Raw genomic sequence first — 26,113 nt, forward strand, 5'->3', positions numbered from 1 at the left:
TTATATTCTTGTTTTCAAAGATATCACTATTACTAGCACACAAGACTTAGGAAGTGTGAGCATTATGAGTATATATGAGAATGCAAACATGCATGTACCACTACAATACATCAGAATGAAGCACAATATGCCCAACTTTCACAAAGAATTCATTCTCATCAAGAATAAGTGTGAGTGATTTCCCATTTTTCATTCGGCTATTTAACAGCCACATGCTAAGTGAATAGCACACACTGGAACCAGGAATAAGGGGTCAAACTTCACAGGAGTCAGGCCGGAAAGAAGGCTAAGTGGTTAAGGCGCTTGCCTGTGAAGCCTAAGGTATCATGTTCTACTCTCCAGATCCCACATTAGCCAGATGCACAAAGGTGAGGCAAGCACAAGGTCCACTAGGTGGCATAAGCATCTGGAGTTCAATTGCAGTGGCTGAGGCCCAAAATATCAACTCTCTGTCACTCCTCTTTCTCTCTCTCCCTCTCTTTCTCTATCTCACTAAAAAAACAATAATAACAAAACAATATAAATAGCAAAGTAAACTTGCCCTCACATATTGGCTACAAAGGTAGAGGCTATTGTCATTCAAGGAGTTCTTGCCATAAGAAAAGTTTACAAAATCTTAGTATTTAATGCAGACTCTGGATATATCTCCACATCTTGCACTCAGCATGAAGCAATGTGGAGGAAAGAGAGGAAAGAGGACCCTTAACAAGCGAGGGTTCACTCATTGAGCGTGCTCATTTCACTGTACGGAAGAGAGAGGCTGTCCTAAGGCCACAATTATCCATTGCAAGACCCATCAAATAATTCAGTCCATACAAGTACTAAGAAAAAACAGTGTGGGAAAGGAAGGAGAAAAGGATGCTGGTTACAACATCACTATCACTGAGGCCGTTGATGGCTCAATCATCCCCAATCATAGCACAAGGGAGCAGAAAAGTCTAAATAGTGAAAGGAGTTCATACAGGGCCCATGGGTGCCCTTGCAAGGGAGTACTATTCCTCCTGCCAGTGAGGAAAGAAATGCCTCTCCTGACACCCTAAGTCCTTCAGTATCATGTGCAAGCCTCTCCACAAGTTCACTACTCCCCTCACCCACTGGCCAGCCTGAGAGCTGAATTACAAACTGCTCTATGCAGCTCTGTCAGTTCTCAGGGGCATCTCACGCCACCACCTTCTTTGACCAGTCACCCCTTCAAGGGACACTTACTAAAACAGGACAGGCAAATTATTTCACCATGTACACAAATGAAATCCTAACACACACTCATTCACTCTTCGGGACACCTGGTCAGCATAGCTCTGATTCTTCCCCGTGAAATCGTCAAAGGCTCAGAAGTCACCTAAGTTCTCCAACTAGAGATCCTGCCTGCCTTGGGCTCCGTACTCCTCTCCAAACTGACGATTACTGGATGATTATCTTGGTCTCCAAAGTAATGTCACAGGTCTCACCAGCTTAGTTGGCACCTTTGAACTCTCCTCTGCTTACGACTCTCCATCTTTGAGGAACAATTGAGAAGGCACACCCTACTGAAAGGAACGCCTCACTGGGGAATCACTTGACTTCCACAAGGCTTCCTCAACTCTTGGCTTTCACTCCTGAAAGATTCCAAGCCACTCCTCAGGCACTTCTCCTCCACTTGGTTGTCCCTACCCTACACCCTCCGGTGAAACTCAATCTACCCTTCTTAGAGGTAGCTAGGAACACCATTCCGAGATCTTACCATTTAGGAATCCAGTTCTACTTAGGGACCTATCTGGACACATACAATTCCTTCACACCTTTCTAAAGGACAGTTTCAAGTTATTTTCAGCACTTCCACTACGATAAACCTTTAAAGTCCCACCTTGGTTCCATCCGTCTACACTCAAGCTCAGCTCCAACTCTGCCAAAGGAATGAGATGTCACGATACCGGCTGATCACAGACAGTATGACAGTGAGCCTAGAGGTGAACTCAAGCTGCTCTTCAAAAAAGAGAAGTCCTGAGCTGGTGAGACGGCTTAGCAGTTAATTGCTTGCCTGTTTAGCCTAAGGACCCTGGTTCCCCAGGACCCACGTTCGCCAGATACACAAGAGGGCACATGCGTCTGGAATTTGCATGCAGTGACTGAAGGCCTTGGTGCGCCCATTCAGTCGCTCTAACTGCCCCTTTCTCTCTCAAATAATCAAAACTAAAAAGAAGTTTTCCTCCATCACCACAGAACTTCTGTCTGATTATCTCTCTACATACCCCAGTAATTTATATACAGATCATGCTATTGAGATTGTCCTAAATCTGGTGTCAAAACAAAAGAATCCACAGCAGGGTTTCCGAGAGTACCCTCATTGTGGGCAACCACTGCCACTTTGCAAAACCAAATGGAAGTGTAGTTGTTGAAGGAGGTTGAAATGTTACAATAGTTATAACTCAGACTTCTTTGAAAAGCTAAACCATAATGATTTTTAGAAACCAAAAATTTCTGAATTCCCTATTTGTGACAGACTACTGTGAATTTATCTAAAATGTATGCGCCAAAGAAAGCCCACAACATAGTCTAAGTTGTGTCCACTGTAGAAAAACCTGCAACTCACAGGCGTCTGAAGTTGTTTATGCTGAATGAGTGAAATCGTCTGCTCCTTCTATCAACTCTCTCGCCCACCTGTAAAACAATGCAATGTCAAAATTTAAACATTTTTTTTTACCATATATGCAACGCGCAGAAATCTTTGTTTGATATCTAGAGTTAAAAATTTATGCACAGGTATAGGGACCTTGAGAAGAAATGACTTTTGTAACAGGGTAAAAGGAAAATTTTGTTTCTTCATGTAAATGTCTTTATTTAACCCAGTATTTCTTTTTCTCTACTTGACCATTTTTCCCATATCTTTAATTTATAGTTTGATACAACATCAAAGTGCTGATTAGAAACATCTTCAATAACTCAGATTTCGCAACAGTGTGTGCTCATTTAATAGCTATATTGACAGATATCTGTAATTTGTTACTTTTTTTGAATCAAGTGCTGAGCCTATGACAAGTCAAATTCTTAAACTTCACAGCTGGACCAGACAGGAAAGACCTTACCCTTTAAAGCTGCAGAGAGAGAAAACAATCCTGAGAAAGCACACACAGTTGATAGCACAAAAGGGGAAGCTTTCCCTCTGAAGCAATGAAAATCCTGTGCTGCAAAGATTCTGTGCACAGGGCCTGCAGGAGAGACCATGTCTGCCCCGGCTCCTGCTGTGACTCCCAGTCCTACCTGTTCACTGGGCGATGGAACATGATGCTGGTGGAGACGGGGAGCCTGTTTTCCTCAGTGCCAGTGAGCTGGAACTCCACCAGACATTGAGAAGTAGCTGACCGTATAACCTTTTCCCTTCTAACTCCATCGAAGCCTCTTTTCTCTCCTGCCCTTGAAGTGAGTTACTTCCTGATTTCTCCTACTGGCACTCTGGCATACTAACCTGTGCTCCTTGCTATCACTCCTCCTTGTTACCCACTGTTCCCTAGCAATAAACATGTGTGCAACGCTTTCTTGCTAATGTTCTCCTGTTCCAGCTGCCAGGCCCCAGGCATGCGAGTCCACCTAGCTCTGCCCGGCCCTGTGTGGGCACGGGGGTGGGCAGCCCTGACAGCGGGCTCCCGTGCAGCTGCAGGTCTCTGCGTGACTGCGCAGGGCTGGAGGCTGCTGAGGGAAGCCGTGGCGGCGGCAGCGCCTCCCTCTTCGTGTGCTCAGTGGGTCTGCGTTCTATGATAGATCTCACAGTTCTCTGCGGTGTGCAATGTTCCTCCTGAAAACTCTTTTAAGTGATTACTTGAAATACCTTGTGGAGTTCGGTAGATGTATTCTCGGCAGCCCTTTAAATCAAACAGAAAAAAAAAAAATTCAGACAATTAGTTAACAAATCACATACAGTGATTTTGTTGTTGTTGTTTTTCGAGATAGGGCCTCATGCTAGTCCAGGCTGACCTGAAACTCGCTATATAGTCTCAGGGTGGACTCAAACTCTCAGCAATCCTTCCTACCTCTGCCTTCCAAGTGTAGTAGATGCTTTTTTAGGTAACAACATGAGGTTGAAATCTACGTCACAAATTCCTAACTGTTATATGGTACTAAAGGTCCAATCATTCTTTACCTGGGGATTGAAATGAAACTTAGTAGGCAGATCACAGCACTATCAAAACCAAGAAACAAATTTACATCAAACTTTCTGAGGGCCAAAGCCAAAGAAAGATAACTCTTGTACCTTTTTAGCTACCACAAATATACTATATTGTTGTTCTTAATAAAAATAGAAGAAAGCTGGGAGTGGTGCCACACACCTTTCATCTCAGGACGTGGGAGGCAGAGGTAAGTACGAGAACCGCCGTGAGTTCGAGGCCACCCTGACACTACCTAGTTAATTCCATCTCAGCCTGAGCTATGTGAAACCATACCTCAAAAAAGCAAAAACAAAAAACCCAAACTCACAGGCACTAAATCCCTATACTAAAGTATGATTTGAGTCTTGACAGGATAGCATGCAGCGTTTTCAAACAATTACAGGGGTTATCTATCTCAAACCCCCCATGCAATATTAACTGTTTATTTACTGTAAGTTTTGTACATGTGTTGTTCTGCCTTGATAACTCACAATAATTTTGTGACATAAGTAACACGTAGATGTCTCATGGAGAAAGATATAGGGAAGAAAACGCCATGTAAATTGTCTAAGGATACAAGCTGGTGAGAGGGAGACCCAGAATTTCATCCTATGAGTATGTCTTTAGGACATGATTCTCACAATGTGTCATGAAAGTAACCTTTGTATTCCAGCAGTATTCAGTGATGTAACAGCACACTGACATTACCACTCACAGTATCACTCATTTGCCACTTATTATGACTGGCAGGAAAATACTTGTGAAAAATAAAACCACCTAAAGTTGCTTAAAAGTTATTTAAAATCCTACTTTGAGTATACCAAAGGTCTATTTATTACTATAGCATGTTGAAAACCGGTAACTTTCATCACTTCAACTTTTAGAGGAAAAAGAATACTGAATGGTGAAGTTTAGAATTCCAGATTCTGCTCTCTGATACACTGTGAACAGTTTACTTCTCTATCATAGACTAATGGCACCCTCCCTCTCTCTGAAGAATGCACACACCTATTAATGTGTTTAAAGCTCTCATTTTAAAGAACCTTTTCTATCACTGCTACTGATTAGAAAAGACACAAAGAGTGACAGAATTATGTCTGACATGTCTAATGATTTTAACTATATGACTTAAGTCAAACTCTCCTTGCCTGACTAAACATGCCCAGACATAATAAATCAAGGCTTCTTAATTTTTATTTGATTAACATTGGGTTTTTTCACAGAGGGTCTCTCTCTCACAAGGCTGATGGGAATTCACTATGCAGTCTCAGTGTGACCTCAGAGGAATGGAGATCATCCTACCTCTGCATTGGATGCACTGCATTAGAGGTGTACGCCACCATCCCACCCAGGAAGGCTTCTTATTTTTATCACAAAACAAAGAATTAGATTTATATGTGGTGTTTGTTACACATAGTCTATTTCTGTTTCCTTCAACCTTAATCTATCCACCGCCACCTCCAGAACTGTGTCCCCTCCACCTGGCCTCCCTTCCCCTAACATCCTCATGGACTTCCGACACCTTTGCTCAACATCTCTGCTTCCATCTCATGGTCTCCTGTCCACTTTCACCCAAACTAATAAATGCAATCAACATAGATATCCAACAACGGATGAGTCGGTCATAAAAATATGGGGCACATATACATATAAAATTCTATTCAACTGTCAAGAAAATAACCTCCTGAGATAGACTGGAACTCGGACATAAGTGGAAACATACCTAAAGTGGTAACTTAGCCTCATGAAATCAAACACTGCATGTTCTCCTTCACATGTAGATCCTAACTTTTGTGTGAGCATGTAAGCAGATGAGGAAATATGTGCACAGGAATGGGCATTCAACGGCATGGACCAAGATTTCTAACACCCGGGCAGACAAACACAGATATCATAGAAACACACACTTCCTTCTCTACTGGACCACTTCCAAGAGCTTGCTTGCAATCATCTTTCCAATGAATGATGTAAAAAGAGAAACCTCTTCCTTTCTCTATTTCCCTTCACTTTCCAATGTGTTCTCCAATACTTTTCTGAGAAAACCGTGTCTAAGGCGTTATGTGCCAATATCCGCTACAGCCACGCTTCGATCGTCACTGCTCCTGCTCGTCCCTGTGGCGGGCGTCCATCTTCCTCACTGTTCAGCAATGTGATGGAGCTGAGCCTCCTCCTACTTTGAATGAAGACTACACGAATCTGCACAATTTCCAGAGAAACCGAGCAGTGTAACTTCCTGTAGAGCGAAAGGAATATTCGGTGGTCTAACCTTCTCCCGGTGTGGTGTAGGTCACCAGGCACGTGACTGCCGTCAACTTGCGCTTGCTGCGCAGTGTCCGTTTCAGCAGGAGACCTTTCTCTGGTTGATGCAGACACGGATTCCCATGTAGTGAACTTACTGTTTTCACTCTTCTTTTCTTCTGCCAGAGGGCAGGGGGGCTCACTCCTTTAAGAGATTCAAGAGTCAATGATTCCTACCATTTTATTCTCTCACTACATTACAAGACAATTTGGCAACATTCCCACTCTTGCACAAAGACAGATGGCTAAGCAACTGCAGTTGCTTACAAAGGTTAAGAACAGATGTTCAATTCCCCAGGACACATGTAAACCTGATGCTAAGGGGCCCATTCATCTGGAATTTGTCTGTAGCAGCTGAACGTTCCGGCACACCCACTGTCTCTCTCTATATATATCTGATTCTTTTTCTCTCTCTTTCAAATATAAAAAGTAAATAAACAAATAAAAGTAGCATATTATACCTTTTAATGTGTTTCTTATGTGCTGTTCCTAGTTTCCAATTTAAGTGCAAGAAACCTTTATGTTTTTCCATTTCTTCATTTCCTATTACAGTTATATCATTTTCACTATTATTGACTTCCTTTAGCCTTTTGTATGGAACTACTTTATACTTGTTTTCCTTTCCAACTGTGGAATCTGTTTCGTGGAGAAAATGAATGTACATAAGACAAGACTACTTTCATGTAAGTGGAAGATACATTCTCACATTCCTTCATTCATGCTCTGAGGAAATGTCTACTGAAGGTATGTGTACAATGGGCAACATATTTTTTAAGCATAGCTAAATGAACAGATGAGACTTTGCTCTCATGTAGCTTAGCTAATGGAACATACTTGATAAATAATAGGTATAAAATCAAGTAGATCCTGTATGAAACAGATCATAATGGGCTGGGTAGATGTTTTAGAAGCTAAAGATGCTAGTTCGCAAAGGCTGCCATCCTGGCTTGTGTCAGGAGCTCCCTCGAAGAGCCTGCTCCCAATGTGCTCCTGGAGTTCACCTGATGCGGAAAGACTGTTGATTTCCATCATTGAGTCCATTCCTGCAGTGGATGTCTCAGGTGTTGGTATGCTCACCAATTCTCTCAATTGACTTTTTGTAATTGCACTTTTATTTCCTTTTCCCAATGGATAGGCTCTTTCCTTTCTGTAAGTTAATCATAGAAAACAATGCTTTCTAATAACTCTACTCATCAAGGTTGCAAAACAATTAGGGAAAATTACACACATTTACCCTGTTTATACATTTTTTAAATTTAACACTTTCATTATTATTTATTTGTGGGGGGAGTCAGATAAAAAGACCACTAGACAGAGAACAGACAATCTAGATCTCTCAGCCACTGAGAACTAATGCCAGATGCACCCTTGGCCTTGTGTGCATGCGCAACAGTGCAGGCTTAACTCACTGCATCTGCATGTGAGACCCGGAGGGGAACAGGTTTTCTTAGGCTTCAAAGGCAAACATTTAACCGCTAAGCCATGTGTTCATTGTAAAGTTATTGCTACTCATAATAAAAAGCACAAAGAATGACACATTTCTCTAAAGTGTTGTCTGAATGTTGTTAATTACATAATTGAAATCTAAACCTCCATTCCTGATACTTTCATGTCAGCACATCATTTGCATGTTGAATTCCATTAAGATACTGCTTTTGCATACTACTCCATAATACTCAGTGACCTCCAATTCCAGTCCGAAATGACTGACTAAACATGATCAGATACAGGGAGATGAATTAGATTTCAATGTGTTTTGCAAACTAGGTATGTTTTTGTTATATCAACCCTCTGTTCAAACCCATACTCATTTGTACCATTGTTTCTTTGCCCCACCATGGCCTCCTTTCTATTTTCATGGATGTTTTATTTTGTTTTGTTTTGTTTGGCAAGGTTGGATCTTGCTCTCAGCTCAGGTTCATCTGTGATTCCCTACGTACACAAAGGTTGTACTCAAACTCACAGAGATCCTCCTACCTCCCAATCCCATTTGCAGGAATCAAAGGCGTCCTGTACAACACCTGGGTAGCCAAATGGATTCCTTTGAGAACTTTTATCAACACCTCCAGATTCCATCTCATGGTCAACAATCCACTCTACTAAAAACTAAAGGGTAATATCTCCTTAGACATCTATCTCCTGATGATAGGAAAAAATAGGGTATAGGCACACACACACATGATAGGGTTGGATTTTGTGGCACACTCCTTTAATCCCAGCAGTTTGAAGGTAGAGCTAGGAGGATGACTGTGAGTTTCAGGACACCCTGAGACACCACATGGTGCATTGCAAGTCAGCCTGGGCTATAGAGAAACCTTACTTTGAAAAGCCAAAACCAAACAGAAACAAACAAAAAACAACATGAACTCAGTACAGGGAGTGTACCCTTTCATTTCTGGAGTAAGAACAACTAGGCATTAAAAAGTAGGAGTATTTGGGGTGCACAGATGGCTTAGCAGTTAAGGCACTTGCATGCAAAGCCAAGGAATCCACAGGGTGAACTCCTCAGGACTCATGTAAGTCTGATTCACAAGGGGACACATGCATATTGAATTCGTCGGCAGAGGCTGGAGGCCCTAGATCCCCCAATCTCAATCTCTCTGTGCCCGTGTCTCTCTCTCTTTCTCTCCCACTCTCTCTCCATATACATATATATACATATATATATCAGACTCTTTCAATTTGTTTCAAACAAATAAACCAATCAATGAATAGAAAACGGTAGGACACTGTAATTATACCTTTTCATTATTCCTAGTTTTGGATTTATTTGTAACAAAATTTTAGATTTCGACACTTCTAGAATTACGTTCGTGGCTACATCATTCCAATAATTTTAACTTACCTTAGACATTTGTAAGGAAATGCATGATCATTACGTTCCAATCTGACAGTGGACACTGTATCATGGAGAAAAGCAGAAGGAAATAATATATGAGTCATTTTTATGTGTGTGTAATATGATGCATTTTTAGATTCCCTCATTCATATTCTTTTTTTTTTAATGGAAGCCAGATATTTTTTAAGTATTTTATTTTATTTACTTATTTATTTTATTTATTTGACAGCGACAGACACAGAGGAAAGGACAGATAGAGGGAGAGAGAGAGAGAATGGGCGCACCAAGGCTTCCAGCCTCTGCAGACGAACTCCAGACGCGTGCTCCCCCTTGTCTATCTGGTTAACGTGGGACTTAGGGAAGCGAGCCTCGAACCGGGATCCTTAGGTTTCAAAGGCAAGCGCTTAACCGCTAAGCCTTCTCTCCAACCTCCCTCATTCATATTCATGAGGAAATGTCTATTGATGATGTTTGTATAATGTGCAACATACATATACAGATAACTTGTTTTTTAAGGAGGGTCTCACTCTAGCCCGGGCTAACCTGCAATTCACTGTTTTCTCAGGGTGGCCTTGAACTCAAAGTGATCCTCCTACCTCTGCCTCCCAAGTGCTGGGACTAAAGGTGTGCACCATGGGTCCAGCGGTGTGTAATGTATTTTTAAAGCTCAGATAATTGAATAGATCACATCTTGGCTCTCATTGATCTTAGTCTAACAGAGAATGCTAGGCAGGAAATGGTTATAAATTCAGGAAGATGCATTAACAAACAGATCGTTACATATTTGGGAGGTGTTTAGGAAGCTACAGTAGCTTGTTCACAAAGCGTGCCGTCTTGACTTGACTCCCTAGCTCCATCATTAAGCCTGCTCCCTGTGTCCTGGACTTCACCTGACACGGGATGACCGTTCACTTCCATCAATTTGTCCATTTCTGCAGTAGATGTCTTAGGTGTTGATGTTCTCACCAATTTTTTCAATGGACTTTTTGTAATTTCACGTTTGTTTACTTTCTCCAAAGGACAGGCACTTTCATTTCTGCAAGGTAGTCATACAGAATAAGGTGGTCTATTAATTCTACACCTCAACGTTACAAAACGTTATGACAAAATTCCAAAAATTCCCCTTTCACATTACTTAAAATTTTAAGTTTTGTAATTAATAATTTGAGAGAGATGGAGAAAGGGACAGACAGAGAGAGAATGGGCAGACCAGTTTCTTGAGCCACTGTGACCATGCATCAAACGCCTGTGCCCCCTTGTGTGCATGTGTGCATGTTTGCATCACTGCACCTGGCTCCATGGGATCTCGAGATCAGAGCAGGATTTCTTACGCTTCACAGGCAAGCACCTTAACCGAAAAGCCATATACGTGGTTAATAATTAATCATCGTAAAAATGAGCCCAAATTAGACGGAAGCTTTCTTTGCAAAGAATAATTATCTAGCCTAAATTATTGCCATCATCTTACTTATCATTTTTCTCCTTAGTGTGAACGACTTTAGCAACTTGTAGAGCATGTTCTTTATCATCATAGTCAGCAGCATTAGGAGATGCGGCACCATCGGCAGGAACAGAAAGAGGGGCAGGAACATCAGCTTCCGCAGAAATAGCACGATCCAGAAGGGCAGCAAGAGGAGCAGGAGATTCAGGACCATCCCGAGCATTGGGACCATGAGAAACACGGGGACTCTCAGAAGGACTGGAACCATCAGAAGTTATGGGACCAACAGGAGTACTGGGCCCCTCAGAAGTATCATGAACATCAGAGGGATCAGGATCATCAGAAGTGCCCAGACTGTAAGGAGTGTCTGGACCATCGGGAGTGTCCGGATCATGAGGATTATCTGAACCAACAGGAATATCCGCACCATCAGTAGTGTCTGGTCCATCAGGAATGTCTGGACCATCAGGATTATGTGGACCATCAGAAGTGTCTGTACCATCAGGGCTGTCTGGACCATCAGGATTATCTGAAACAGTGGTCGTATCTGGACCATCACAAGTGTCCAGACCATCATGGGTGTCCAGACCATCAAGAGGATCTGGACCACCAGAAGAGTCAGGACCGTAAGGAGAGTCCATTTCTGAAGTGGATGTCTCACGTGTTGGTATTCTCACCAATTCTCTCAATTGACTTTTTGTAAGTGCACTTTTATTTCCTTTCTCCAAAGGATAGGCTCTTTTATTCCTGCAAGTTAATCACAGAAAACAATGTTTTGTAATAAATCTACTCATCAAGGTTGCAAAACAATTAGGGAAAATTACACACATTTACCCTGTTTATACATTTTTCAAATTTAACACTTTCATTATTATTTATTGGTGGGGGAGGGGTCAGATAAGAAGACCACTAGACAGAGAACAGACAATCTCAGCCACTGGGAACCAATGCCAGATGCACCCTTGGCCTTGTGTGCATGCGCAACAGTGCATGCTTAACTCACTGCATCTGCATGTGAGACCTGGAGGGGAACAGGTTTTCTTAGGCTTCAAAGGCAAACACTTAACCGCTAAGCCATGTCTTCATTTAAAGTTAATGCACTTCATAACAAAAAGCACAAAGAATTACACATTTCTCTCTAGTGTTGTCTGAATGTTGTTAATTAAATAATTGAAGGCTAAACCTCCATTCCTGCTACTTTCTTGTCAGCACATCATTTGCATGTTGAATTCCATTAAGATACTGCTTTTGCATACTACTCCAGAAAACGCAGTCACCTGCAATTCCAGTCCGAATTAACTGACTAAACATGATCAGATACAAGGAGATGAATTAGATTTCAATGTGTTTTGCAAACTAGGTACGTTTTTTTATATCAACCCTCTGTTCAACCCCATAATCATTTGTACCATTGTTTCTTTCCTCACCATGGTCTGCTTTCTATTTTCATGGATTTTTTATTTTGTTTTGTTTTGTTTGGCAAGGTTGGATCTTGCTCTCAGCTCTGGTTGACCTGTGATTCACACGTACACTCTGGTTGTACTCAAACTCACAGAGATCCTCCTAGGTCCCACTCCCATTTGCAGGAATCAAAGGCGTCCTGCACAACACCTAGGTAGCCAAATGGATCCTTTTGTGAACTTTTATCAACACCTCCAGATTCCATCTCATGGTCTTCAATGCACTCTGCTAAAAATTAAAGGGTAATAACTCCTTAGACATCTATCTACTGATGATAGGAAAAAAATAGGGTATAGGCACACACACACATGATAGGGTTGGATTTTGTGGCACACTCCTTTAATCCCAGCAGTTTAGAGGTAGAGCTAGGAGGATGACTGTGACTTTCAGGCCATCCTGAGACACCACATGGTGCATTCCAAGTCAGCCTGGGCTATAGAGAAACCTTACTTTGAAAAGCCACAACCAAACAGAAACAAACAAAAAACAACATGAACTCAGTACAGGGAGTGTACCCTTTCATTTCTGCAGTAAAAACAACTAGGCATTTAAAAGTAGGAAAATTTGGGGTGCACAGATGGCTTAGCAGTTAAGGCACTTGCATGCAAAGCCAAGGAATCCACTGGTTCAATTCCTCAGGACCCATGTAAGTCTGATTCACAAGGGGACGCATGCATGTGGAATTCGTCGGCAGAGGCTGGAGGCCCTAGATCCCCCAATCTCAATCTCTCTGGGCCCGTGTCTCTCTCTCTCTCTTTCTCTCCCTTTCTCTCCCATATACATATATATACATATATATATCTGACTCTTTCAATCTGTTTCAAATAAATAAACAAATCAATGAATAGAAAATGGTAGGATACTGTAATTATACCTTTTAATTATTCCTAGTTGTGGATTTATTTGTAACAAAATTTTAGGTTTCGCCACTTCTAGAATTACGTTCGTAGCTACATCATTCTCATTAATTTTAACTTACCTGTGGCATTTGTATGAAAATGCTTGATCATTACGTTCCAATCTGACAGCGGACTCTGTTCATGGAGAAAAGGAGAAGGAAATAATATATGAGTCATTTTTATGTGTGTGTAATATGCATTTTTAGCTTCCCTCATTCATATTCTAAGGAAATGTCTACTGATGATGTTTGTATAATGTGTAACATGCATATACAGATAATTTGTTTTTTAAGTAGGGTCTCACTCTAGCCCGGGTAACCTGCAATTCACTGTTTACTCGGGGTGGCCTTGAACTCAAAGTGATCCTCCTACCTCTGCATCCCAAGTGTGGGGACTAAAGGTGTGCAGCATGGTGCCCACCTGTGTGTAATGTATTTTTAAAGCTCAGATAATTGAATAGATCACATCTTGGCTCTCATTGATCTTAGTCTAACTGAGAATGTTAGGCAGAAAATGGTTACAAATTCAGGTAGATGCAGTAAGAATCAGATCGTTACAGATTTGGGAGGTGTTTCAGAAGCTAAAGTAGCTTGTTCACAAAGCGTGCCGTCTTGGCTTGATTCCCTAGCTCCATCATTAAGCCTGCGCCCTGTGTGCTGCATTTCACCTGACACGCGATGAAAGTTCACTTCCATCAACGTGTCCATTTCTGCAGTAGATGTCTTAGGTGTTGATGTTCTCACCAATTCGTTCAATGGACTTTTTGTAATTTCCCGTTTGTTTTCTTTCTCCAAAGGACAGGCACTTTCATTTCTGCAAGGTAGTCATACAGAATAATGGTGTCTCTTAATTCTACACCACAACGTTACAAAACAATATGACAAAATTCCAAAAATGCCCCTTTCACATTTCTTAAAGTTTTAAGTTTTGTAATTTATAATTTGAGAGAGATGGAGAAAGGGACAGACAGAGAGAGAATGGGCAGACCAGTTTCTTGAGCCACTGTGACCATGCATCAAACGCCTGTGCCCCCTTGTGTGCATGTGTGACATTGCATGTTTGCATCACTGCACCTGGCTCCATGGGATCTCGAGATCAGAGCAGGATTTCTTATGCTTCACAGGCAAGCCCCTTAACCGAAAAGCCATCTACGTGGTTATTATTTAGTCATCATAAAAATGAGCCCAAATTATAAAAAATCTTTCTTGGCAAAGAATAATTATCTAGCCTAAATTATTGCCATCATCTTACTTATCATTTTTCTCCTTAGTGGGAACGACTTTAGCAACTTGTAGAGCATATTCTTCATCATCATAGTCAGCAGCATTAGGAGATGCGGGAACATCAGCAGGAACAGAAAGAGGGGCTGGAACCTCAGCTTCCTCAGAAATAGCACGATCCAGAAGGGCAGCAAGAGGAGCAGGAGATTCAGGACCATCCTGAGCATTGGGACCATGAGAAACACGGGGACTCTCAGAAGTACTGCAACCATCAGAAGTTATGGGACCAACAGGAGTACTGGGCCCCTCAGAAGTATCAGGAACATCAGAGGGATCAGGATCATCAGAAGTGCCCAGACTGTAAGGAGTGTCTGGACCATCGGGAGTGTCCGGATCATGAGGATTATCTGAACCAACAGGAATATCCAGACCATCAGGAGTGTCCGGACCATCAGGAATATCTGGACCATCAGGATTACGTGGACCATCAGAATTGTCTGTACCATCAGGGGTGTCCGGACTATCAGGATGATCTGAAAGAGTGGTAGTATCTGGACCATCACATGTGTCCAGACCATCGTGGCTGTCTGGACCATCAAGAGTATCTGGGACACCAGAAGTGTCAGGACCGTAAGGAGAGTCCATTTCTGAATTGGATGTCTCACGTGTTGGTATTCTCATCAATTCTCTCAATTGACATTTTGTAAGTGCACTTTTATTTCCTTTCTCCAAAGGATAGGCTCTTTCATTTCTGCAAGTTAACCGTAGAAAACAATGTTTTGTAATAAGTCTACTCATCAAGGTGGGAAAATAATTAGGGAAAATTATACACATTTAACCTGTTTATATATTTTCAAATTAACACTTTCATTAGTATTTATTTGTGGGGGGTCAGAAAAAAAGACCACTAGACAGACAACAGACAATCTAGGGCTCTCAGCCACTGGGAACCAATGCCAGATGCACCCTTTGCCTTGTGTGCATGCGCAACAGTGCATGCTTAACTCACTGCATCTGCATGTGAGACCCGGAGAGGAACAAGTTTCCTTAGGCTTCAAAGGCAGACACTTAACCGCTAAGCCATGTCTTCATTTAAAGTTATTGCTACTCATAACAAAAAGCACAAAGAATGACACATTTCTCTCTAGTGTTGTCTGAATGTTGTTAATTACATAATTGAAGACTAAACCTCCATTCCTGATACTTTCATGTCAGCACATCATTTGCATGTTGAACTCCATTAAGATACTGCTTTTGCATACTACTCCAGAATACTCAGTCACCTGCAATTCCAGTCCGAATTAACTGACTAAACATGATCAGATACAGGGAGATGAATTAGATTTCAATGTGTCTTTCAAACTAGGTATGTTTTTGTTATATCAACCCTCTGTTCAACCCCATACTCATTTATACCATTGTTTCTTTGCCCCACCATGGCCTGTTTTCTATTTTCATGGATTTTTTATTTTGTTTTGTTTTGTTTGGCAAGGTTGGATCTCGCTCTCAGCTCTGGTTGACCTGTGATTCACTACGTACACTCTGGTTGTACTCCAACTCACAGAGATCCTCCTACGTCCCACTCCCATTTGCAGGAATCAAAGGCGTCCTGCACAACACCTAGGTAGCCAAATGGATTCCTTTGAGAACTTTTATCAACACCTCCAGATTCCATCTCATGGTCTTCAATCCACTCTGATAAAAACTAAAGGGTAATATCTCCTTAGGCATCTATCTACTGATGATAGGAAAATAATACGGTATAGGCACACACACACACACACAGAAAAGGTTGGATTTGTGGCATACTCCTTTAATCCCAGCAATTTGGAGGTAGAGCTAGGAGGATGACTGTGAGTTTCAGGCCACCCTGAGACACCACATGGTGCATTCCAAGTCAGCCTGGGCTATAGAGAAACCTTACTTTGAAAAGCCACAACCAAACAGAAACAAACAAAAAACAACATGAACTCAGTACAGGGAGTGTACCCTTTCATTTCTGCAGTAAAAACAACTAGGCATTTAAAAGTAGGAGAATTTGGGGTGCACAGATGGCTTAGCAGTTAAGGCACTTGCATGCAAAGCCAAGGAATCCACAGGTTCAATTCCTCAGGACCCATGTAAGTCTGATTCACAAGGGGACGCATGCATGTGGAATTCATCGGCAGAGGCTGGAGGCCCTAGATCCCCCAATCTCAATATCTCTATGCACGTGTCTCTCTGTCTCTCACTTTCTCTCCCTCTCTCTCTCCATATACATATATATACATATATATATCAGACACTTTCAATCTGTTTCAAACAAATAAACCAATCAATGAATAGAAAACGGTAGGATACTGTAATTATACCTTTTAATTATTCCTAGTTGTGGATTTATTTGTAACAAAATTTTAGGTTTCGCCACTTCTAGAATTACGTTCGTAGCTACATCATTCTCATTAATTTTAACTTACCTGTGGCATTTGTATGAAAATGCTTGATCATTACGTTCCAATCTGACAGTGGACTCTGTATCATGGAGAAAAGGAGAAGTAAATAATATATGAGTCATTTTTATGTGTGTGTAATATGCATTTTTAGCTTCCCTCATTCATATTCTGAGGAAATGTCTACTGATGATGTTTGTATAATGTGTAACATACATATACAAATAATTTGATTTTTAAGTAGGGTCTCACTGTAGCCCGGGATAACCTGCAATTCACTGTTTTCTCAGGGTGGCCTTGAACTCAAAGTGATCCTCCTACCTCTGCATCCCAAGTGTGGGGACTAAATGTGAGCAGCATGGTGCCTAGCTGTGTGTAATGCATTTTTAAAGCTCAGATAATTGAATAGATCACATCTTGGCTCTTATTGATCTTAGTCTAACAGAGAATGTTAGGCAGAAAATGGTTATAAATTCAGGTAGATGCAGTAAGAAACAGATCGTTACAGATTTGGGAGGTGTTTCAGAAGCTAAAGTAGCTTGTTCACAAAGCGTGTCCGTCTTGGATTGACTCCCTAGCTCCATCATTAAGCCTGCTCCCTGTGTGCTGGACTTCACCTGACACGCAATCACCGTTCACTTCCACCAATGTGTCCATTTCTGCAGTAGATGTCTTAGGTGTTGATGTTCTCACCAATTCGTTCAATGGACTTTTTGTAATTTCCCGTTTGTTTACTTTCTCCAAAGGACAGGCACTTTCATTTCTGCAAGGTAGTCATACAGAATAATGTTGTGTATTAATTCTACACCACAACGTTACAAAACAGTATGACAAAATTCCAAATATGCCCCTTTCACATTACTTAAAATTTTAAGTTTTGTAATTTATAATTTGAGAGAGATGGAGAAAGGGACAGACAGAGAGAGAATGGGCAGACCAGTTTCTTGAGCCACTGTGACCATGCATCAAACGCCTGTGCCCCCTTGTGTGCATGTGTGACATTGCATGTTTGCACCATTGCTCCTGGCTACATGGGATGTCGAGATCAGAGCAGGATTTCTGATGCTTCACAGGCAAGTCCCTTAACCGCAAAGCCATCTACATGGTTATTATTTAGTCATCATAAAAATGAGCCCATATTAGAATGAATTTTCTTGGCAAAGAATAATTATCTAAATTGTTGCCATCATCTTACTTATCATTTTTCTCCTTAGTGGGAACAACTTTAACAACTTGTAGAGCATGTTCTTCATCATCATAGTCAGCAGCATTAGGAGATGCGGGACCATCGGCAGGAACAGAAAGAGGGGCAGGAACATCAGCTTCCTCAGAAATAGCAGGATCCAGAAGGGCAGCAAGAGGAGCAGGAGATTCAGGACCATCCTGAGTATTGGGACCATGAGAAACTCGGGGATTCTCAGAAGTACTGCAACCATCAGAAGTTATGGGACCAACAGGAGTACTGGGCCCCTCAGAAGCATCAGGAACATCAGAGGGATCAGGATCATCAGAAGTGCCCAGACTGTAAGGAGTGTCTGGACCATCGGGAGTGTCTGGATCATGAGGATTATCTGAACCAACAGGAATATCCAGACCATCAGGAGTGTCCGCACCATCAGGAGTATCTGGACCATCAGGATTATGTGGACCATCAGAAATGTCTGTACCATCAGGGGTGTCCGGACCATCAGGATGATCTGAAAGAGTGGTAGTATCTGGACCATCACATGTGTCCAGACCATCGTGGGTGTCCGGACCATCAAGAGTATCTGGGACACCAGAAGAGTCAGGAGTGTAAGGAGAGTCCATTTCTGAAGCGGATGTCTCACGTGTTGGTATTCTCACCAATTCTCTCAATTGACTTTTTGTAAGTGCACTTTTATTTCCTTTCTCCAAAGGATAGGCTCTTTTATTCCTGCAAGTTAATCACAGAAAACAATGTTTTGTAATAAATCTACTCATCAAGGTTGCAAAACAATTAGGGAAAATTACACACATTTACCCTGTTTATACATTTTTCAAATTTAACACTTTCATTATTATTTATTGGTGGGGGAGGGGTCAGATAAGAAGACCACTAGACAGAGAACAGACAATCTCAGCCACTGGGAACCAATGCCAGATGCACCCTTGGCCTTGTGTGCATGCGCAACAGTGCATGCTTAACTCACTGCATCTGCATGTGAGACCTGGAGGGGAACAGGTTTTCTTAGGCTTCAAAGGCAAACACTTAACCGCTAAGCCATGTCTTCATTTAAAGTTAATGCACTTCATAACAAAAAGCACAAAATATTACACATTTCTCTCTAGTGTTGTCTGAATGTTGTTAATTAAATAATTGAAGGCTAAACCTCCATTCCTGCTACTTTCTTGTCAGCACATCATTTGCATGTTGAATTCCATTAAGATACTGCTTTTGCATACTACTCCAGAAAACGCAGTCACCTGCAATTCCAGTCCGAATTAACTGACTAAACATGATCAGATACAGGGAGATGAATTAGATTTCAATGTGTTTTGCAAACTAGGTACGTTTTTGTTATATCAACCCTCTGTTCAACCCCATAATCATTTGTACCATTGTTTCTTTCCTCACCATGGTCTGCTTTCTATTTTCATGGATTTTTTATTTTGTTTTGTTTTGATTGGCAAGGTTGGATCTTGCTCTCAGCTCTGGTTGACCTGTGATTCACACGTACACTCTGGTTGTACTCAAACTCACAGAGATCCTCCTAGGTCCCACTCCCATTTGCAGGAATCAAAGGCGTCCTGCACAACACCTAGGTAGCCAAATGGATTCTTTTGTGAACTTTTATCAACACCTCCAGATTCCATCTCATGGTCTTCAATGCACTCTGCTAAAAATTAAAGGGTAATATCTCCTTAGACATCTATCTACTGATGATAGGAAAAAAATAGGGTATAGGCACACACACACATGATAGGGTTGGATTTTGTGGCACACTCCTTTAATCCCAGCAGTTTAGAGGTAGAGCTAGGAGGATGACTGTGACTTTCAGGCCATCCTGAGACACCACATGGTGCATTCCAAGTCAGCCTGGGCTATAGAGAAACCTTACTTTGAAAAGCCAAAACCAAACAGAAACAAACAAAAAACAACATGAACTCAGTACAGGGAGTGTACCCTTTCATTTCTGCAGTAAAAACAACTAGGCATTTAAAAGTAGGAAAATTTGGGGTGCACAGATGGCTTAGCAGTTAAGGCACTTGCATGCAAAGCCAAGGAATCCACTGGTTCAATTCCTCAGGACCCATGTAAGTCTGATTCACAAGGGGACGCATGCATGTGGAATTTGTCGGCAGAGGCTGGAGGCCCTAGATCCCCCAATCTCAATCTCTCTGGGCCCGTGTCTCTCTCTCTCTCTTTCTCTCCCTTTCTCTCCTATATACATATATACATATATACATATATATATCTGACTCTTTCAATTTGTTTCATATAAAAAAACAAATCAATGAATAGAAAATGGTAGGATACTGTAATTATACCTTTTAATTATTCCTAGTTGTGGATTTATTTGTAACAAAATTTTAGGTTTCGCCACTTCTAGAATTACGTTCGTAGCTACATCATTCTCATTAATTTTAACTTACCTGTGGCATTTGTATGAAAATGCTTGATCATTACGTTCCAATCTGACAGCGGACTCTGTATCATGGAGAAAAGGAGAAGGAAATAATATATGAGTCATTTTTATGTGTGTGTAATATGCATTTTTAGCTTCCCTCATTCATATTCTAAGGAAATGTCTACTGATGATGTTTGTATAATGTGTAACATACATATACAGATAATTTGTTTTTTAAGTAGGGTCTCACTCTAGCCCGGGTAACCTGCAATTCACTGTTTACTCGGGGTGGCCTTGAACTCAAAGTGATCCTCCTACCTCTGCATCCCAAGTGTGGGGACTAAAGGTGTGCAGCATGGTGCCCACCTGTGTGTAATGTATTTTTAAAGCTCAGATAATTGAATAGATCACATCTTGGCTCTCATTGATCTTAGTCTAACTGAGAATGTTAGGCAGAAAATGGTTACAAATTCAGGTAGATGCAGTAAGAATCAGATCGTTACAGTTTTGGGAGGTGTTTCAGAAGCTAAAGTAGCTTGTTCACAAAGCGTGCCGTCTTGGCTTGATTCCCTAGCTCCATCATTAAGCCTGCGCCCTGTGTGCTGCATTTCACCTGACACGCGATGAAAGTTCACTTCCATCAACGTGTCCATTTCTGCAGTAGATGTCTTAGGTGTTGATGTTCTCACCAATTCGTTCAATGGACTTTTTGTAATTTCCCGTTTGTTTACTTTCTCCAAAGGACAGGCACTTTCATTTCTGCAAGGTAGTCATACAGAATAATGGTGTCTCTTAATTCTACACCACAACGTTACAAAACAATATGACAAAATTCCAAAAATGCCCCTTTCACATTTCTTAAAGTTTTAAGTTTTGTAATTTATAATTTGAGAGAGATGGAGAAAGGGAGAGACAGAGAGAGAATGGGCAGACCAGTTTCTTGAGCCACTGTGACCATGCATCAAACGCCTGTGCCCCCTTGTGTGCATGTGTGACATTGCATGTTTGCATCACTGCACCTGGCTCCATGGGATCTCGAGATCTGAGCAGGATTTCTTATGCTTCACAGGCAAGCCCCTTAACCGAAAAGCCATCTACGTGGTTATTAATTAGTCATCATAAAAAAGAGCCCAAATTACAAAGAATCTTTCTTGGCAAAGAATAATTATCTAGCCTAAATTATTGCCATCATCTTACTTATCATTTTTCTCCTTTGTGGGAACGACTTTTACAACTTGTAGAGCATGTTCTTCATCATCATAGTCAGCAGCATTAGGAGATGCGGGAACATCAGCAGGAACAGAAAGAGGGGCAGGAACCTCAGCTTCCACAGAAACAGCACGATCCAGAAGGGCAGCAAGAGGAGCAGGAGATTCAGGACAATCCTGAGCATTGGGACCATGAGAAACACGGGTTCTCTCAGAAGTACTGCAACCATCAGAAGTTATGGGACCAACAGGAGTACTGGGCCCCTCAGAAGCATCAGGAACATCAGAGCGATCAGGATCATCAGAACTGCCCAGACTGTAAGGAGTGTCTGGACCATCGGGAGTGTCCGGATCATGAGGATTATCTGAACCAACAGGAATATCCAGACCATCAGGAGTGTCCGCACCATCAGGAATATCTGGACCATCAGGATTATGTGGACCATCAGAAATGTCTGTACCATCAGGGGTGTCCGGACCATCAGGATGATCTGAAAGAGTGGTAGTATCTGGACCATCACATGTGTCCTGACCATCGTGGGTGTCCGGACCATCAAGAGTATCTGGGACTCCAGAAGTGTCAGGACCGTAAGGAGAGTCCATTTCTGAAGCGGATGTCTCACGTGTTGGTATTCTCACCAATTCTCTCAATTGACTTTTTGTAATTGCACTTTTATTTCCTTTCTCCAAAGCATAGGCTCTTTCATTTCTGCAAGTTAATCGTAGAAAACAATGTTTTGTAATAAGTCTACTCATCAAGGTTGCATAATAATTAGGGAAAATTACACACATTTACCCTGTTTATATATTTTTCAAATTTAACACTTTCATTATTATTTATTTGTGGGGGGGTCAGTAAAAAAGACCACTGGACAGACAACAGACAATCTAGGGCTCTCAGCCACTGGGAACCAATGCCAGATGCACCCTTCGCCTTGTGTGCATGCGCAACAGTGCATGCTTAACTCACTGCATCTCCATGTGAGACCCGGAGAGGATCAGGTTTTCTTAGGCTTCAAAGGCAGACACTTAACCGCTAAGTCATGTCTTCATTTAAAGTTATTGCTACTAAGAAAACGCACAACAAAAAGCACAAAGAATGACACATTTCTCTCTAGTGTTGTCTGAATGTTGTTAATTACATAATTGAAGGCTAATCCTCCATTCCTGATACTTTCATGTCAGCACATCATTTGCATGTTGAATTCCATTAAGATACTGCTTTTCCATACTACTCCAGAATATTCAGTCACCTGCAATTCCAGTCCGAATTAACTGACTAAACATGATCAGATACAGGGAGATGAATTAGATTTCAATGTGTTTTTCAAACTAGGTATATTTTTGTTATATGAACCCTCTGTTCAACCGCATACTCTTTTGTACCATTGTTTCCTTGCCCCACCATGGCCTGCTTTCTATTTTCATGGATTTTTTATTATGTTTTGTTTTGTTTGGCAAGGTTGGATATCGCTCTCAGCTCTGGTTGGCCTGTGATTCACTACATACACTCTGGTTGTACTCAAAATCACACAGATCCTCCTAGGTCCCACTGCCATTTGCAGGAATCAAAGGCGTCCTGCACAACACCTAGGTAGCCAAATGGATTCTGTTGAGAACTTTTATCAACACCTCCAGATTCCATCTCATGGTCTTCAATCCACTCTGATAAAAACTAAAGGGTAATATCTCCTTAGGCATCTATCTACTGATGATAGGAAAATAATACGGTATAGGCACACACACACACACACACACACACAGAAAAGGTTGGATTTGTGGCATACTCCTTTAATCCCAGCAGTTTGGAGGTAGAGCTAGGAGGATGACTTGAGTTTCAGGCCACCCTGAGACACCACATGGTGCATTCCAAGTCAGCCTGGGCTATAGAGAAACCTTACTTTGAAAAGCCACAACCAAACAGAAACAAACAAAAAACAACATGAACTCAGTACAGGGAATGTACCCTTTCATTTCTGCAGTAAGAACAACTAGGCATTTAAAAGTAGGAGAATTTGGGGTGCACAGATGGCTTAGCAGTTAAGGCACTTGCATGCAAAGCCAAGGAATCCACAGGTTCAATTCCTCAGGACCCATGTAAGTCTGATTCACAAGGGGACGCATGCATGTGGAATTCGTTGGCAGAGGCTGGAGGCCCTAGATCCCCCAAACTCAATATCTCCATGCACGTGTCTCTCTCTCTCTTTCTTTCTCTCCCTCTCTCTCTCCATATACATATATATACATATATATATCAGACACTTTCAATCTGTTTCAAACAAATAAACCAATCAATGAATAGAAAACGGTAGGATACTGTAATTATACCTTTTAATTATTCCTAGTTGTGTATTTATTTGTAACAAAATTTTAGGTTTCGTCACTTCTAGAGTTACGTTCGTAGCTACATCATTCTCATTAATTTTAACTTACCTGTGGCATTTGTATGAAAATGCTTGATCATTACGTTCCAATCTGACAGTGGACTCTGTATCATGGAGAAAAGGAGAAGGAAATAATATATGAGTCATTTTTATGTGTGTGTAATATGCATTTTTAGCTTCCCTCATTCATATTCTGAGGAAATGTCTACTGATGATGTTTGTATAATGTGTAACATACATATACAAATAATTTGATTTTTAAGTAGGGTCTTACTGTAGCGCGGGATAACCTGCAATTCACTGTTTTCTCAGGGTGGCCTTGAACTCAAAGTGATCCTCCTACCTCTGCATCCCAAGTGTGGGGACTAAAGGTGAGCAGCATGGTGCCTAGCTGTGTGTAATGCATTTTTAAAGCTCAGATAATTGAATAGATCACATCTTGGCTCTTATTGATCTTAGTCTAACAGAGAATGTTAGGCAGAAAATGGTTATAAATTCAGGTAGATGCAGTAAGAAACAGATCGTTACAGATTTGGGAGGTGTTTCAGAAGCTAAAGTAGCTTGTTCACAAAGCGTGCCGTCTTGGATTGACTTCCTAGCTCCATCATTAAGCCTGCTCCCTGTGTGCTGCACTTCACCTGACACGCAGATCACCGTTCACTTCCACCAATGTGTCCATTTCTGCAGTAGATGTCTTAGGTGTTGATGTTCTCACCAATTCGTTCAATGGACTTTTTGTAATTTCCCGTTTGTTTACTTTCTCCAAAGGACAGGCACTTTCATTTCTGCAAGGTAGTCATACAGAATAATGTTGTGTATTAATTCTACACCACAACGTTACAAAACAGTATGACAAAATTCCAAATATGCCCCTTTCACATTACTTAAAATTTTAAGTTTTGTAATTTATAATTTGAGAGAGATGGAGAAAGGGACAGACAAAGAGAGAATGGGCAGACCAGTTTCTTGAGCCACTGTGACCATGCATCAAACGCCTGTGCCCCTTTGTGTGCATGTGTGACATTGCATGTTTGCACCATTGCTCCTGGCTACATGGGATGTCGAGATCAGAGCAGGATTTCTGATGCTTCACAGGCAAGTCCCTTAACCGCAAAGCCATCTACATGGTTATTATTTAGTCATCATAAAAATGAGCCCATATTAGAATGAATTTTCTTGGCAAAGAATAATTATCTAAATTATTGCCATCATCTTACTTATCATTTTTCTCCTTAGTGGGAACAACTTTTACAACTTGTAGAGCATGTTCTTCATCATCATAGTCAGCAGCATTAGGAGATGCGGGACCATCGGCAGGAACAGAAAGAGGGGCAGGAACATCAGCTTCCTCAGAAATAGCAGGATCCAGAAGGGCAGCAAGAGGAGCAGGAGATTCAGGACCATCCTGAGTATTGGGACCATGAGAAACTCGGGGATTCTCAGAAGTACTGCAACCATCAGAAGTTATGGGACCAACAGGAGTACTGGGCCCCTCAGAAGCATCAGGAACATCAGAGGGATCAGGATCATCAGAACTGCCCAGACTGTAAGGAGTGTCTGGACCATCGGGAGTGTCCGGATCATGAGGATTATCTGAACCAACAGGAATATCCAGACCATCAGGAGTGTCCGCACCATCAGGAATATCTGGACCATCAGGATTATGTGGACCATCAGAAATGTCTGTACCATCAGGGGTGTCCGGACCATCAGGATGATCTGAAAGAGTGGTAGTATCTGGACCATCACATGTGTCGAGACCATCGTGGGTGTCCGGACCATCAAGAGTATCTGGGACACCAGAAGTGTCAGGACCGTAAGGAGAGTCCATTTCTGAAGCGGATGTCTCACGTGTTGGTATTCTCACCAATTCTCTCAATTGACTTTTTGTAAGTGCACTTTTATTTCCTTTCTCCAAAGGATAGGCTCTTTTATTCCTGCAAGTTAATCACAGAAAACAATGTTTTGTAATAAATCTAGTCATCAAGGTTGCAAAACAATTAGGGAAAATTACACACATTTACCCTGTTTATACATTTTTCAAATTTAACACTTTCATTATTATTTATTGGTGGGGGAGGGGTCAGATAAGAAGACCACTAGACAGAGAACAGACAATCTCAGCCACTGGGAACCAATGCCAGATGCACCCTTGGCCTTGTGTGCATGCGCAACAGTGCATGCTTAACTCACTGCATCTGCATGTGAGACCTGGAGGGGAAC

The 26,113-nt window shown here is 41.5% G+C and overlaps 1 protein-coding gene across 1 annotated transcript in view; it reads right to left on the reverse strand.

The window, feature by feature from the left end:
- Positions 1 to 26,113, reverse strand: part of LOC123453550 (cell surface glycoprotein 1-like) — a 28,889-nt gene that overhangs the window by 186 nt on the left and 2,590 nt on the right. The window contains exons 3-17 of the mRNA XM_045130568.1: positions 23,940 to 23,994; positions 21,496 to 22,215; positions 20,912 to 21,057; positions 20,324 to 20,378; positions 17,904 to 18,623; positions 17,326 to 17,471; positions 16,736 to 16,790; positions 14,311 to 15,030; positions 10,149 to 10,294; positions 9,265 to 9,319; positions 7,421 to 7,566; positions 6,881 to 7,055; positions 6,388 to 6,564; positions 3,803 to 3,836; positions 2,570 to 2,637 (exon numbers count right to left, since the gene is read on the reverse strand). Of these exons, the coding sequence (XP_044986503.1) occupies positions 2,570 to 2,637; positions 3,803 to 3,836; positions 6,388 to 6,564; positions 6,881 to 7,055; positions 7,421 to 7,566; positions 9,265 to 9,319; positions 10,149 to 10,294; positions 14,311 to 15,030; positions 16,736 to 16,790; positions 17,326 to 17,471; positions 17,904 to 18,623; positions 20,324 to 20,378; positions 20,912 to 21,057; positions 21,496 to 22,215; positions 23,940 to 23,994 (3,418 nt within the window). The remainder of the gene's footprint in view (positions 1 to 2,569; positions 2,638 to 3,802; positions 3,837 to 6,387; positions 6,565 to 6,880; positions 7,056 to 7,420; positions 7,567 to 9,264; positions 9,320 to 10,148; positions 10,295 to 14,310; positions 15,031 to 16,735; positions 16,791 to 17,325; positions 17,472 to 17,903; positions 18,624 to 20,323; positions 20,379 to 20,911; positions 21,058 to 21,495; positions 22,216 to 23,939; positions 23,995 to 26,113) is intronic.

The sequence above is a fragment of the Jaculus jaculus genome, chromosome 12, assembly GCF_020740685.1.
Source record: "Jaculus jaculus isolate mJacJac1 chromosome 12, mJacJac1.mat.Y.cur, whole genome shotgun sequence".
Lineage (NCBI taxonomy): Eukaryota > Metazoa > Chordata > Mammalia > Rodentia > Dipodidae > Jaculus > Jaculus jaculus.